At 41.1% G+C, this 16585-nt stretch overlaps 1 protein-coding gene across 3 annotated transcripts in view; it reads right to left on the bottom strand.

Moving 5' to 3' along the window:
• The window catches only part of DDO (D-aspartate oxidase), a 380203-nt gene that overhangs the window by 193569 nt on the left and 170049 nt on the right, over positions 1–16585 (bottom strand). For all 3 annotated transcript variants that reach the window (XM_044066659.1, XM_044066667.1, XM_044066672.1), the window contains one exon: positions 9627–9803. In XM_044066659.1, coding sequence (XP_043922594.1) covers positions 9627–9803 — 177 coding nt within the window. The remainder of the gene's footprint in view (positions 1–9626; positions 9804–16585) is intronic.

Here is a 16585-nt window from a genome sequence, read left to right as displayed (position 1 = left end):
TGAAAAGAGGGCTCCAAGTAGCAGCTTCTAAAATGTCTTTGGTAGCCACTCCTCGTAGGAAAGCTGTAGTGGTGGCTGTGGCTCTTGTGGAGTGAGGCCTGATATTTTCAGGAGTTGTCTTTCCATGAAAAGAGTAGCAGAATCGAATGCAATTTCCTATCCATTTTGAAATTGTCTGCTTGGAAATTGCTTTTCCTTGCACTCCTGTTGCATATGCTACCAGAAGCTGGTCAGTTTTTCTGCTGGTTTTAGTTCTGTCCAGATAGTAGCGTAGTTGTCTGTGTACATCCAAGGTGTGCAACAGTTTTTCCCCCCTGTTCTGTGGGTTAGGGAAGAATGTAGGTAAATGAATAGCTTGGTTCAAGGATACCCTGGATACCACCTTTGGCATGAAAGTAGGATTGGTTCTCAGAGACACTCTATCCTGGTGAAAGATAAGGAAGGGCTGCACTGCCATTAATGCCTGTAACTCGGATACCCTTCTTGCTGAAGTGATTGCTAGAAGAAAAGCAGTTTTCCAGGATAAGAACTGTAAGTCTGCTGATGCTGCTGGTTCAAAAGGGGGAAGTGTTAATTTTTCCAGCACAAAATTGAGATCCCATGCAGGCAGAGGTGGTTTCCTTGGAGGTTTTACATTGTTGATCCCTCTTAAGAATTGTCTGAAGAGAGGGTGAGAGAAGATAGGAGGATCCATGTTGTACTCTGCTGAAATTGCTGAAGCATGAATCTTAATGGAAGAATAGGACAGGCCATTGTGGAACAGTTCTGCTAAGTATTCTAGGATGTGTGCTAGGTTTGCCAGTGTGACATTTGTACCCTTTGATGCACTCCAAATGAGGAATCTCTTCCATTTAGCTGAGTATGTTTTTCTTGTGGAGGGTCTGCGAGCCTCCAGGATAATGTCCTTGACACTCTGAGATAATACATTTTGGTTTTGTTTTATGCAATTTTCCAGGCAGTTAGCTGCAATGTTTTCAAGTTTGGATGCAGGGTCTTGTAGTTGCTCTGCGTTAGAAGTAAAGGCCATAGAGGTAGAGGCCATGAGTTCGTCCGAGACATGCTTCTCAGTAGTGGATACCAATGCTGCCTTGGCCAGTCTGGAGCTATCAGAATCACCTTTGACTGTTCCTCCCTGATCTTCAGTAGAACGTTGTACATCAATGGGAGAGGTGGAAAGGCATAAACTGTCAGGGCCTTCCAGCTGAAAGAAAGGGAGTCCACCCTCCAGGCTTGTGGGTGGTATTCTCTTGAGCAGAATTTCTTCAGTTGGTGGTTGAGTGGGGAGGCGAACAGGTCTATCTCTGGCATTCCCCATTTCTTTGTTATGTTTTTGAAGATGTCTGGATGCAGCATCCATTTGTGAGCATCCGTGGTAGTTCTGCTTAAGCTGTGGGCTAGTGAATTCTCTTTTCCTGGTATGAATTTGGCCTGCAGTTGAATGTTGAGATTCAGGCCTAGGTTCCACAGGTCCATTGCCATCCGGCATAGAGGGTAGGAATGCGTGCCTCCCTGTTTGTTGATGTACCACATGACTGTGGTATTGTCTGTCCTTATCAGCAGATGTCCTTGCTGGAGGAATGATTTGAATGCCTCGATTGCATGCTTCACTGCCAGCATCTCCTTTAGATTTATGTGTAGATTCAGCTGGTCTTGAGACCATAGGCCTTGGATACACTTGTCTTCCATGTGTGCCCCCCAGCCTAGGTCTGAGGCGTCCGTGGTGATGGTCTGCCTTGGTTGTGGTTTGTGGAAAGGCAACCCTCTGTTGGTCTGGCAGGCCTGAGCCCACCATAGGAATTCTTTTTTCAGGCATGGAATGATTGGTATCATGGTTTCTAGACTGTGTCTGTGTTGAGACCATACATTCCTTAGGTACCATTGTAATTTTCTCATATGCAGTCTGGCATGAGGGATCAAGATTATGCAAGATGCCATGTAACCCAGGGCCTGCAGGACTTTCCTTGCAGTAAGCTGAGTTTGTCTTGTCAAAGCCATGAAGTAGACTGGGAGTTGCTTTTGTTTTTCTTCTGTGAGAAAAGCCATCTGAGTTATTGTGTCCAGTTCTGCACCCAAAAATGTTATCCTTTGGGATGGCACTAGTCTTGACTTCTGGATGTTGACTGTGTATCCCAAGGCTTGTAACGGTTGTATGACATAGGCTAAATCCTTTATTATTTTTGTCTTGTTGTCCACTTGTATTAGGCAGTCGTCCAGGTATGGGTAGATCTGAATTCCCTGAAGCCTGCAATGTGCAATGACTGATGCCAGGCATTTCGTGAATACTCTGGGCGCAGTAGATAAGCCAAAGGGCAATGCTGAGAATTGATAATGCTCTGATACTGCAAGAAATCTGAGGTGTCTTCTGCAATCTGGTCGTATAGGGACGTGCAGGTATGCCTCCTTGAGATCTAGAGTCACCAGCCAAGACTCCTTGCCCAACATGGGAAGAAGTTGCTGTAGGGTCAGCATCTTGAATTTTGGTACAATGAGATATGTTAGTACGGACAAGTCGAGAATAGGCCTCCATTGATTTTCTTTTCTTGGTACAAGGAATAGTCTGGAGTAAAATCCTTGTCCTTGTTCCATAGATGGTACCCTTTCTATTGCTCTCATCCTTAGTAAGTTGATGATTTGGTTTAGAGCCTCTGGCTTCTGGCTTGGTGGAAGGTTTGGCATTCCTCTCTTTTTTGGTAAAGTGTGGAAGTGAAACCTGTAGCCTTTGTCTATTGTTTGCAATGTCCATTTGTCTCCTGTAATACAATGCCAGTTGTTTGAAAATAAAGCTAACTTTCTGCCCAGGGGTGCCTCCAGTTGCTCCCTGGTAGGCGGAATCAGAGCCAAGTCATTGTGTCTGTCCTGTGGAAGTGGTTGTAGTTGCAGCTGTGGCGGTACTCCTCTGGTTGGCAGGTGGTCACTGACGACCCCTGTAGGCACCCCTAGATTGACCTCTGCCTCTTGGGCGTCTATTTCTGCCTCTCTGTGCTCTGGAGCTGTCTGGAAAGGACCAATTTTTTGAAGGCCAGTTTCTGCTGAACCTCGGAGGTTGGACCTGCAGAAAATCCTTGACTGTTTGCACAGATTTAGCTTTTTCTTCCACTTTCTTTAGAATCTCCTGTGCAGGGGAGCCAAATAAACTTTGTTTCTCCATAGGGGCATCTAGGAGTTTAGACTTGACATGGTCTGGCAAGGATTGCTCTTTTAGCCAGGCATGCCTTCGAATCACTGCTCCAGTCATAGCTGATCTAAATGAAGCCTCCAGTGCATCATAGCCACATTTTAAAAAATGATTACTGACCTGCTGAGAGTTGTGTACCAAATCCTGAAGGGCCTTACGGTCTAAAGGTTCAGGAGAGGAAAGCTTTTTATTCAGCTGATCTAACAAAAATTCCTGGTACTGTATCATATGGAATTGACAGTTTAAAGCCCTGGCAGAAAGAGTAGCAGATGTATAAACCTTTTCACCCCATCTCTCTAATGCTCTTGACTCTCTTTCAGAGGGTAGGGGTTTTTTGGCAGTGGCAGCTGCAACACCCTTTGGGCCCTGAGAAATAGTTTCTGGGTCTGCAGCATGGGCCTTATACAAGTGGAAGTGAGAATCCGGGACCCTGTAATATCTGTCAGGTTTGGCAGGGGCCAGGGGAAGAGAATCAGGGGCAGAACTTGCATCATTGTATGCATCATCAACAACTGAAAGTACAGGTGGTATGGCTAAAGGCCTATGCTGTGGCAAGTGTAAAAAGGTCCTTAGCCTTTTCCTAGAATCAGAGAAATCCTGACCCTGCCATTGAAAGTGTTCCCTCATTGAGTGTAAAGTTTCCCCAAAGGAAAATTCTTCTGGGGGGGGAGGCAGAAGGAATTGAGTCCTCTGAATCCGAATCCTCATAAGGTGAGTATGGTCCTTCCTGATGGTCTGAGACATCTGATCCATCTGAGGAATAATCAGAGGAGAGAGGTTCAGGGGGTTCAGTCCTAGGCCTTTTGTCAGGAGGAGGTAGTGAGGCCCTGTCTGGGTGAGGTTGTGATCCCCTAATCAGAGATATAAGGTCCTCAGCAAGGCTGAGAATCTGAGAACTTGAGGAAGGTCTGTGAGAGGAAGCTTTTGTTGGTAAGGCCTTGGGAATTTTAGCTGCTTTAGCCCTGGAGAAGGCCTTAATAGACATGGAAGCAGGGGGTCTAGCTGCCCCACGTGCAGGAGTAGAGATGTCCAACGGAATGGTGTCGGACAATTCTTGTGCCTGCTTCTTCGGTAGGAATTTCTGTAGCCGACTCAGCCGGGGCCTCTCTGGCCTCGGTTGTCGGAGGCATGTTTTCGGCAGAAGGAAGAACCGAGGACTCTGTTTCAGCCGAAACCGAGACACTGCTGGTAGGCCTAACCGTGGTTTCAGCCGAAACCGCTGGCAGTGTCAGTCCTTTTCCTTCGCTTTTGGCTAAATGTGTAGTCGGAGTCTCCGACGGCATTTTATATGCAAAAGCGGGACCAAAAAACTCTTCTGCAAACTCCAACCGACGTCTAAGTGTCCGTCGGTTGAAGGAAGCACAGGCTAAACAAGCTGATACGTCGTGGTCTGGGCCTAAGCAAGGAAGGCATAAGAGTGGAAATCCTTATGAGGTATTTGTTTCCCACAAGTTAAACAATTATTTACTTTGTCTGACATCGGCTGAGGCAAGAAAGAGTCCCCAACGGGGTACTTAGCTTTTTTAGAAGTCTTCGGTAGCTGAAATCTCTGGATCTGACCGACCGGCACTTGCGAACAGCTTCTGCTTCGGGCACCGCGCGGCAAGAAAGACAGAGGAAAATGGCGTCGGCTGATGCCTTTATACCCCAGAAGCTATGACGTCGGGTGAAGTGCGACATCAGCCGAGGCCAGACCCAGACTTTGGAATCCGGCCGACCGAAGGGCTGCCTGAGGCAGGACAACCCATATGTTATGACTGCAGATGCATCCTTGAAGGACATCTGAAGTTTGCATAGCTCACATGTGCCAACAGCTGGGAGAAATCCTGCAGAACATGTTATAAGGTAGCCTATCTCCCCACCAATACATGATAACACAATATCACAAATGGATCTCACTGTATTTAACTTTCAGTCACATTAGGCATAACCATTAGTCTGACTGCCACTCACTTTATTCTTTGTCTGCACTATGAGTTAGAATGTTTCTCATTATTCAAATGAAACAAGCTGTAACAATAAATCTGTAGACAACAGGCAGATTCTGTACAATACAATATCAGTGCAAGGCATGGATAACATGTTCATTGAAGTCCGTCATGTACTACACGTTTTTAAGGTCTAATAAGAATCTACTGTATTTTTAAACTTGAAATGTTATCACTTCTTTTAATATGGGATCTTTACCACCCATTCAGAGAACCAGTGAATGACTTTCTTGTACTTTCCAAAAATTCTTAATAATTTCACCCACTCGCTAATGTCTAAATTCCTTAAAAACAAACATTCCAATAAAATTTCATCCTCAGTTGCCTTACAAACCTGTATAAAATCCCTTCTAATATGGTTATAAGATCCAAAGAAGCGACAGAGATCATTATTCTTCAATATATTTCCTAAAATGTATTCACTATATTTTGAAACAATTTAGTGAATTTCCTTTGGACATTTTTTAATCTAGTGATCTGTGATTTTTTTAAAGAAGAACCAGAGACTTTGTTCAGATTCTACTTTGGGTTTAGACAAACTCCAGTAAATATCTTTCATCTCCCTCAAACAAGTTGCTAACCTATTTCAAGCTTTTACAATGTGTTTTATATGGTATTCAAAATGGAGATTTGTGTCTACCCGTACTCCAAAGTCTTTGAAGATAATCACCTTTTTAATAACTTGCTCCTTGACTAAATAGTCATTCTTCAATCTACCCTGCCCAATACTCATACATTTAATTCTTCCAATATTAACCTTCATACTATTATTGTTGGCCTATCTAAGTTTACTAAACAGCACTGGATATGTCCTGGTCTGTGTTGCTCACCACAAGAACACCTCATTTTAAATCATCAACTTATAGGCAAAAAGATGTCTGACTCAGTGGTACATACAGTATCTCTCAACCGTCCAGATTTTCACAGAATGTCCAGATTTTTGCCTCATATTTTTAATCTGTTCCTCATATAATGTGTTTTTCTGGCAAATCATTGAGGATTGAAGTCACTAAATAATACTGAATAATGACAGACATTTGAGTTTCAGACTTCATATCTTTCAGAAAATACATAAAAAATTCAAAACCTGTTATTCTACCCACTTTCTGAGTTTATATGAGCAATATTTAAAATATGTCCCTATTTCTGTGCCTTTGTCTCCTAGTCATTTCTGTTTTTGTCCAGATATCCTGTGCTGAGAGGTTGAAAGGTATGCAATGGGACTATCTCAGATGTACAGGCAAAAGAGATACGGACCTAAAATAGATCTTTGTGGGCCTCCCACTTCCATTAGCTAAACTACTACTGCTACTGTTTGACTTGTAGTCATTGTACCAAACTTTCATGTAGCAATCTAAGTAAAATGGTACAGCAGTCTATTTTAACAATGTGCTTATTAACAGACTATGGTTTAGTCTATTAAATGCCAATTAAAAATCTATGTACATAACATAAACTTGTATGTTGTTTTGTATGGCAGTGATGATCTTATACAGTGGATATAAAAGGTGTACATACCCCTGTTAAAATGCCAGGTTTTTGTGATATAAAAAATGAGACCACAATAAATCATTTCAAAACTTTTCCCACCTTTAATGTGACCAATAACTTGTACAATTCAATTGAAAAACAAACAAATTTGTTAGGGGAAAATTATAAAAAAATAAAAAATGTACAATAAATTAGTTGCATACGTATGCACACCCTTAAACTAATACTTTGCTGAAGCACCTTTTAATTTAATTACAGCATTCAGTCTTCTTGGAAACACACCAGCCATCAATTAAAGAGACTCTGATTAACCCCAAATAAAGTTCAGCTGTCCTAGTAGGATTTTCCTGACATTTACTCAGTTGCCTGCTACAGCAAAAGCCATGGTTTGCAGAGAGTTTACAAAGTATCAAAGGGATTTCATTGCTGAAAGGTATCAGTCAGGAGAAGGGTACAAAGAAATTTCCACAGCTTTGGATATACCATGGAACACAGTGGAGACAGTCAACAAAAAATGGAGAAAATATGGGACAACAGTGACATTGCAAAGAACTGGACGTCCCTCCAAAACTGATGAAAAGACAAGACATAAACTGGTCAGGAAGGCTGTCAAGAGACCCACAGCAACACTGCAGGAGCTCCAGGAATTTCTGGCAAGTACTGGTTGTGTAATACATGTGACAACACTCTTCCGTATTCTCTGTATATCTGGGCTATGGGGTAGGGATGGAAAATGGAAGCCTTTTCTTACACAGAAAAACATCCAGGCCCAGATAAAATTCTCCCAAAAGCATATGGGAAAATTTGTTATGGTCCGATGAGATCAAGGTTGAACTTTTTGGCCACAATTCCAAAAGGTACATTTGGCGCAAAAACAATACTTTGCATCGCCAAAAGAATACCATCCCCTTAGTGAAGCATGGTGGTGGCAGTATCATGTTTTGGGGTTGCTTTTCTTCAGCTGGAACTGGGACTTTAGTCAAGGTGGAGGGAATTATGAACAGTTCCAAATACCTGTCACTTTTGGCCCAAAACCTTCAGGTGTCTGCTAGAAAGCCGAAGACGAAGAGGAATTTCATCTTTCAGCACAACAATGACCCGAAGCATACATCCAAATCAACAAAAGAATGGTTTCACCAGAAGAAAATTAAAGTTTTGGAATGGCCCAGCCAGAGCCCAGACCTAAATCCAATAGAAAATCTGTGGGGTGACCTGAACAGGGCTGTGCACAAGAGATGCCCTCACAATCTGACAGATTTGGAGCAGTTTTTCAAGGAAGAGTGGGCAAATATTGCCAAGTCAAGATGTGCCATGCTGACAGACTCCTACCCAAGAAGACTGAACGTTGTAATTAAATCAAAAGGTGCTTCAACAAAGTATTAGCTTAAGGCTGTGCACACTTATGCAACCAGCTTATTGTACATTTTTTATTTTTTATATTTTTTCCCTAACAAATTTGTTTGTTTTTCAATTGAATTGTGCAGGTCATAGGTCACATTAAAGGTGGGAAATGTTTTGAAATTATTCATTGTGGTCTCATTTTTTTATATCACACAAACCTGGCATTTTAACAGGGGTGTGTATACTTTTTATATCCACTGTAAAAGTACCGATTACAGGTAACACAGCTATCCTTCATATAAGCATGCATCATGCTTTTTCAGACTTCTAAATTTATCTTATAAGTTATTCAATACCAATGATTTCATCACATTGCCAGTACATGACAACAGATTAACTGATAATTTTAAGGTTGTCACATGTGCCTTTACCCTTGCAAATATATTTAATAATGGCTGATTTCCAGTTGTGTAATACAAGAGAATAATTAATGCTGTCATTAAAAACTGATCTTTGTGCTGTCACATGCTCATCCCTCACTGTCATTAAAAACTGATCTTTGTGCTGTCACATCTTCATCCCTCACTGTCATTAAAAATTGATCTTTGTGCTGTCACTTGTTCATCCTTCTCTGTCATTAAAAACGGACCTTTGTGGTGTCACATGTTCATCCCGCATTGTTTTTAGGCTCTGCTGGTTATGCAATCATTGTTTGCTGCATTTTCAAAATTCAGTTTCTATACCAGACCAAGAATCTCATCCTTTGGAAAGGCATTGCCATTACTTTAAGAAGCGACTGTTTACATAAAGCTTAACAGAATGCAGCCATGTATCCAAAAAGAAAGTGGTAAAAAACAAAGCTATTTAATTTTGCTTTCTATAAAGTCATACCACCATACTTAAGCGACATTCTATTTCTGCTGCATCGTACTTCTCTTTTTCTGTTACTAGGTCATATACTGTTCGAGTTTTTTCTTGCACCACAACTGCTGACAATTCCAGTTTCAAAGGGATCATTAGTTTCCAGAAATGAAGGTACATAATCGCCCATAAGATCTGACTATGCTACTGCTGATCCCTAAAATGTTGTGTACCCTGGACAGAACTGGTCCTACCACAGTTACAAATGTCAGTATAGGCTGAGGACAGTCTAATGATGTCCAAACAGGTATAGGTACGCCTGTACAGCTTAATGAGTTCTACACATAGTCCCACAGCACGCTACTGGCAGTTGACAATTGAAGGGTGTGGTGGTGGCAAAGGTATGTCTGCAAGCACCTATACAGCAGCAGCAGCAGTAACGCTGATATGCTGCTCTCTGTTGAGGTGCACTTGGACAGGGTCCTTGCATATTCTACATTCCAGTCAGACCTATTCTTGTCAAGACATTACACTGTAAAACACCTCCTCCACTTGTGTAACAGTGTGCTTCATCTATATAGTGTATTCTCTTCTGTTATATGTATTCAGTTTTATATTTTTGTTATGTTAGGTCTGTAGTCCTTGAGCTCTGCATTTCAGTGATAGCTGGTATGCTTCCTGCTAACAACTTTCTTGTCCTTTGGATTGACAAAGAAAAACAAAACAAATTAAAAAATGTAAAAATAAAACGCATGTGTAGAAAAACTAACCTTTTCACCATCCATGGTAAGTAGAATGTACACTCACACTTCATTGTCATAAATGCTTGACCAAATTTATACCCTGGGAACTGGGCCAGCTCTTCATCAGTCATGGGGCGAAACCCCATCACAACATCATGCCAGAATGGATATTCTTCAGATGGGATCTCTTTGAATAAGTGCCACCTTAGAGAACAGAAAAGAATATACATACTCTGAAATATGCATATAACTATGAAGCAGACTTTACTGGCAGACTCACTGAAACAATTTAAGACTGCACCATGAAAAACAGTCAAGAGATGATAATAAATGATGCCAAGATACTAAAATGTCTCTCTTGCAGATTTAGTATTTAGAGGAGATATCACAAAAGACAGCTGGTAATATAGGGCTACTACTAATCGCACAGTTATCATGTAACAGCAGTCCCCAATATTGAAAACAATGGTAGTGCAAGCCATAATAGAACAACCAGTACCCTTCAAGTGCTGAGTTATTGTGCCACAAAAGAACATTTTCTGATGCACAGTTTATCCTGTTGAAGGTCATATGTAAGACACAGCGTGAGAGAGAGAGAGAGAGAGAGAGAGAGAGAGACAGTTTCTCTTGCCAGGCCACAGACATATGGTATGGGATCGAAACTGAAAGAGACTTCTTAAAATGAAGTCTTACGTGCACACACACACACACACACACACACACACACACACACACACACACACACACGTGCATACATGTGTGCGCGAGCTGCATGTACACCTAGAGGGCATTTGGAAGATCAACAATTCATCTATTAGTATGGCTTTTGGAGTTAAAATAGTGTAGTCACAGGTGCGGCATGCAAAATCCCCACAGAAAGTACTTCAGAAAGGAACCAAACCAAAGAACAAACAGCTGTCAGTATTAAATGTTTCAACCCATAGAGCATGTGTGAGGGACAGAAATGTCCTTTCAGAATAAAAAAACAAAATGCCAACTAGAAATTGAAAAATGTTGCTGGCTCTGCAAATTTCAGATAATACTGAAAGCTGGACATAAGATAATTGAAAATGCCAGTATATGTCTATATTCACTAAATGAAACACACCGTTTACCACTTTTCACTTAGTTGACACTACACTTTCCGGTTTATTTCATTTATAAGCTACAAGTATTTTACCATTTACCAACCACAGGGCACTACAAAATTGTGGACTTCAGCATATGAAAAGGAGTAGTGCATATCCCCATGTTAAAGACCAAATCTGCCTAAAACAGTACATTCCCTCTAAGGCAGCCACTCATGCCTCTCACTTATTCACTGGTGCGCCAGCCACCCCCTCAATGTAGTCCTGCTCATAGCCCGCACTGCTCTGCACCTGGTAAACATCCAGCATATGCTGGGCCACTGATAAACCATCCATGAGAACCATAAAATGACAACAAACCAGTGCTGTGTACTATGTAGTAATTCAAGGGGTGTTGAAAACAATCCACACATTTTTAAAATAATTTGTTGCTGGATCTCCTGCAAAGCATCTCACTGCTTTCCCTTATGGGAGAAACAGTAACATTTGAAAATAATTTTGGGACAATCCTCAAGTCAAAACCTAGATGTTAGGACTTTTTTATGAAGTCTTTCCCTCGTTTTCCATGGGATACAGGTGTGCAATGACAACACATTTGTACCATGTTCTTGTGTGTGTGCAGCACAAGCTGTGTAACTGTGTTCCTGCAAAGTTTACAGCATTGCTAGTCTTCACAAGGAGGTGATCCAGTAGCAGCAGGTCACTGTCTCTGCCCCAAGATAGGTAATCTAGTCTTTGGCGTCTTGAGTCCACCCTCCAGCTACCCATTCAGTATCTGAGATGCTAGCTGAGTCCAAGTTACAGGCAAAGCAAATGAAAACACAAACTTCTGCAACAGCAAACTGGTTAAGCCACATATTTCTGAATATCAAGAAAAAGGGATCTAATTGTTCTGTATGAATTCTTCTTTGTACCATGTAACTTGCAATATCTTGGAGCTTTTCTCCCCGGGTTCTACTAAAAAAGGGCTCTTTATGGCCCAATGGATTTCCCCGGTCATCAAACTTAAATAAATAATAATAAATAAATAGTCCTGGGCACCAGAGAAGTAAAACCTGCTTCTAGCATTGGGGGTTCTTCAAGGGGAGATTTTGAGCTACCACCAAATTTTGGAAACCTTTTCATGAGTTCTAGAAGCTGTACTGTCTACTCTAGAAGTCAGGGACCAAGATACAAACCCTGGCCTGAAAACCTCTCTTAAATGCCAAGATGAAAACTCAAAAGAGGATTTCAGCACTGTGATGCTGAAAGGCAGAAAAATACATTGACACAAACTTGGAAACCCCAAGGCCAGTGAGACAGTGAGTTTGGTTACACAGGCATCCAGGAGGCCTTCTTACAGACTGTATATTCCACAGGAAAGTTACTGAGAAGCAAAGGAACATATACCCAGGGATTTATACTGCACACTTGGAACTATCAGTAGTCCTATGGTGGCAAACAGAAGGGTATAAGAGGGACTGAGTGTTACCAGCAACATTTTAGATTAGGGATCTCTGTCACACACAGCTGGCAGAACTAAAACGAAAACCGATATGCAACAGAACAGGTAGCCACTGCAGGATCTGGAGTACTGGGGTAATATGCCTGTGAAAAAGCAATTACTCAAAAATGGAAATTAAAATCTAAACCAACTGCAGCTGAAGTACTGAAAATGTAAAGGAGATAAAAGAAATAGAAGTGGAATTTTTAGAAAATGGAAGGAGCAAATTATATAGAAATAAATGGAATCTGTGGGAACAGTACATGCAGAATAATCACAAAGAGGAATAACATTTAAGGTACAGCAGGAACTGAGCTATTATGTAATGTTGGAGTGAGTGCTATGTGCTAAAATATATACTGCATGAAAACAATCATAAAATATCACTGTGGTTTATTTTTGTTTCTATTAATATAAACATACCCATGTCACTGCTGAAATTGTGATTTAAAAAAATAAACAGAAAGATAAGACAGGAAATGGACTGCAGAATTCTGCACCACCTGCAAGTAGTCAGGTTTTGCATCCGAGAGCCCTACTACAAGAATCTGCACTAATTCATACTGGGATACACCATAGTATACATCTCACCTGGAAGGTCCTCAGGTGAAACAACGTGCCTAATAATGTCAATATTCTCAAGATGAAACCACAAGAATTAATAACAAGGATTGTCCCAAGACCACGCTTTTATATAAATTCTACCTCTCTGTCTTCACAAATTATGTAGGGGGCTCCAAGTTGGAGGATTTGTGTCCTGTACAGTGGTGTGAATTGCTAAGGGTCCTGTTGTGGAGTTGCTGAGCTTGAGTCAGTTAAAAACCATCCATCTGTGGAAGAAGTCCAGATCATCTGCCAATGAATTTATAACTGACATGCAGTCCAGAGAGAAAGATAGGAATAGCTGTTTGTCAAACACAGCAATGGAATTGGAAACCTGCACTATTAAAGCACTATTAAGTGCTTGAAAATGGAGGAACAGACATTTAAGTCTGTCTACTTAAAGGTGTACATGGCTAGACATCATATGGTCTTTGTGATCACTTACCCAGTACTTTTCCTATTTTCCTACATGTTCCTTTAAATGTAACGCACACACAGTGTTAAATACAAGATCCAGTGTAGAACATTGTGGTGCCCCACAGTCAAGGGGTATGAAGAAGATGAATTAGCTCCAGAAATTACACTTTGTGCAATGATAAGATGCAAACATTCCAGGACAACATCTCAGATACCACAGCAAGGGCTTAACCATTCCAGGAAGATCCCACAATCAACTGTACTGAAGGCCAGTGAGACATCAAGGAGAACTAGAACTTAGCAGCTGCAATGTTGTTGTTGTAGCATAGAGGTAATTAACAACCCTAGTGAGGGTATCTCAGTACTATGTCTAGTCCCAAATCTGGAATGAAATGGATCATACATACCATGCACCTTAACAAAAAAAATACTTCATGTACACCACCTTCTTCAGAGCCTTACTTACAAACAGAAAGGTTTAGATTAGATGTAACAGTCCAGTTTCTCAGGACCCAAATTTAGCTTTTGAAGCATAAAAATAACTGATGCCCCATTGTAATACTGACTGAAAAACCCTGAGTGTACCTGAGTGTAGTGATGGGACAATGATCTGGTAACAGAACAGAAGTGAACACCACCAAACAGGTCACAACCAGACTTCATGGGCAATGTTTGAGTCCACATTTAGGCTGGTGCATGCTGCAACCAAGCAAATAAGAGTAATCCAGCAAAGTAAACTCTTCTCATCTCCAACTGGCTTAATGCACATCATAGGAACATGTTCAGTGGTATATTCAATCTGATCAAGGCCAACTTCCCTGTGAAAGCAGCTAATTCACATTTGTTAAGAAAAGATTTCCAGATAGAAAGTCATGCAGTGCAGGATCACTGGCACATAAGGATTTCTTCCTTAAGAGATCTAGCTGGTAGATGATGTAATTTTCCACCGCTTGAAGTCTGCCCTTTAGCAGAATGGTACACCATCTATGCCCAAGCCTTCTTCTAGCCTGCCTATGTGCACAGAGCTCAATACTTACTACAGCTCACCTGAAATAAAGTGGATAGGATGCACACGGCATGGGGTAAGAAGATTCAGTGAAGATGTTAGGGCCTAATTAGAAACCATATGGATGCAGGACACAGCAGATTCAATGTGGACTAATCAGATTACATTTCCTGCACTGTACTGCCCCATACCAGAGGTTACACCTAGGCAGCACAGCTGAAAAATGTACCAAACAGAGGTCTGATCATGTGAGCTATTTCTCCCTCAATGTTGGAAATAACAAACTGAAAGACTAGTCCATAGTGTGCCAGTGTTGATGGGTACGACAGATAAAAACATGAACAAATCCAAACACCTTTATAATGCAGAGGACTTTTTTACAAGGGCCATGTCCTCTTCATCTACCAGCTGCTGACACAACCAATCAAAAATCTAGTAGTCAGCAATGGCACAGACAGGAAGCCCATGACCTCTTAGAGGAAAATCAACACACCACTGAATGTAGGACTGATGAGAGGGTGTCCACACTTTGTCTCTGAACTCAGGACATTTTTAAAAGAGCTGATGACACTTGTCAAAGCCATGGTTACTTGAATGGAAAAGTGGTGACACACAGCAGTCCCCCAGTCACGTCCAGTTGATGATCTTGAATAATGGAGAATCTATGAGACACTACAGCCATCAGAATGGGTCCCTATTAATTATTCGAGCTTTTCAAAGTTTGAATGCCATATGGTCGACACCATATGATCAAACTTTGAAAAGTTTGAAGATTAAAAGCAACGGCTCCGTACGATGCAGACTGAGAAAATGTCCCTTTTCTGCACTGAAGTGCGATCTCAGAGTTGGTATATTTAAGTAGGGGGTGGGAGGGCTCAGCCCCTGAAGTTGGGGGTGCAGGGGGCCTTGCTCCCTGCTCAGAGTGTTCAGGTAAGTTTTTTTTTTTTTTTTTTATTATATTTTTGAAGTTTCACACTTCACTCATATGTTGTCCAACATATGAGGTTCAAAGTTTTGAAACTTCAAATACATAATATAGACCCATCAGAAAAGGACAAAAGTTATTGTCAGTACTGATTTGTGTTATAAACACCATGTCGCAGGTCCAAAGTAAATCAGAGCCGATTACTGGCTTGTTCAGAGGGGTCCAGGCATTAGAGTACAACACTTACATCCAACTTCTAGGAAGACAAAACTGGAATAGATGGATATATCTCAAAAAGGACAAGTGAAGGTTGTACACAGGATATTTTGCCCCATGATGGTGTTATATAAGTAAAGCATTTTCCCAGTTTATAATCCACTAATCACAGGTGGAATTGTGACCATCACTATATTTTGTTAAAAGTCACAGTCTCCTTCAGGTAACAAAAGTTTTATGGTAATCTTGGAGAGAAAAAAAAAACACGGCACTATTAAGAAGTCTCAATCATAAACCAATGGACAATAAATTTACATAACACAATTAGGTGGTTGTGCTGCGGTAGCGTTGTTGCCTCACAGTAAGACGTTGTCCGGTTCGATTCTCAGCTAGAGCGTCTTCTGCGAGGAGACATGCGTGAATGGGCGTACCTTCGTTAAAGGGTGTGCATCAGGCCTGACAAGCCAGTATGTAAAAATCAACTGCCAATCATTAGCGGACCGGAGTTCCGCTGTGGCGACCCCTAACCGGGAAAAGCCGAAAGACACAAACAAACACACAATTAAATCTAAAATAAAACTTCAGGATGAAAGTTGGCCAGATGTAACAACAAATAAGTAAATGGGAGTCATTTTTAAGATACAACAGCTAAGTAGGAAGACCCAGGTAGTAGTAGATCTTCTGAAAAGATATACTTTACAAGACAGAAATAAATTAATGAGAAGTAAAGCCTCCAGTGTAATGAAAGGAAAGAACAGAGTAAGTAGGTGGTAAACTAATACAGTACATATACAAAGTAAGCATATTTAGAACAGTAAATACCTTCATGGAGATCAGTTGTCAGTGCTGAATGTTGGCTTGCACTGGAGCTGAGCTGCAGCTGTGGAGATTAAAGATAATTGGCCAGTAAACTGAGAAGTACATGAGGCAAGTATAAAACAGCTGCCAATACAAACTAAGATAGTACTGCAGCAGTCATGGATGCAGGAACACTTACTGATACTTACGTTCAGAATAGCAACAGCATAAATTGGAGCAACTGACATTCTCCTCATAATGTGGTTTGACCACAGAATCAATTGCTTGCATCATAAACTGAGATCACAGGCTTGTTGGTAATGTACTAAAATGATATACAGCCTCCCTTCCTTCACTGCTGGAATACATTTCCTGGTGTCATAATCTCCTAAAGAAATTCCTGGTTTCATGATCACCTAAAAATAAAGTCTGTACAAATCCAAAATATAT

This window comes from Protopterus annectens, chromosome 1.part0 (assembly GCF_019279795.1).
Source record: "Protopterus annectens isolate FY-2018-M chromosome 1.part0, PAN1.0, whole genome shotgun sequence".
In the NCBI taxonomy this organism is placed as follows: domain Eukaryota; kingdom Metazoa; phylum Chordata; order Ceratodontiformes; family Protopteridae; genus Protopterus; species Protopterus annectens.
Note: the sequence above shows the minus strand (reverse complement) of the source record. Positions and strands in the feature narration are given on the sequence as shown.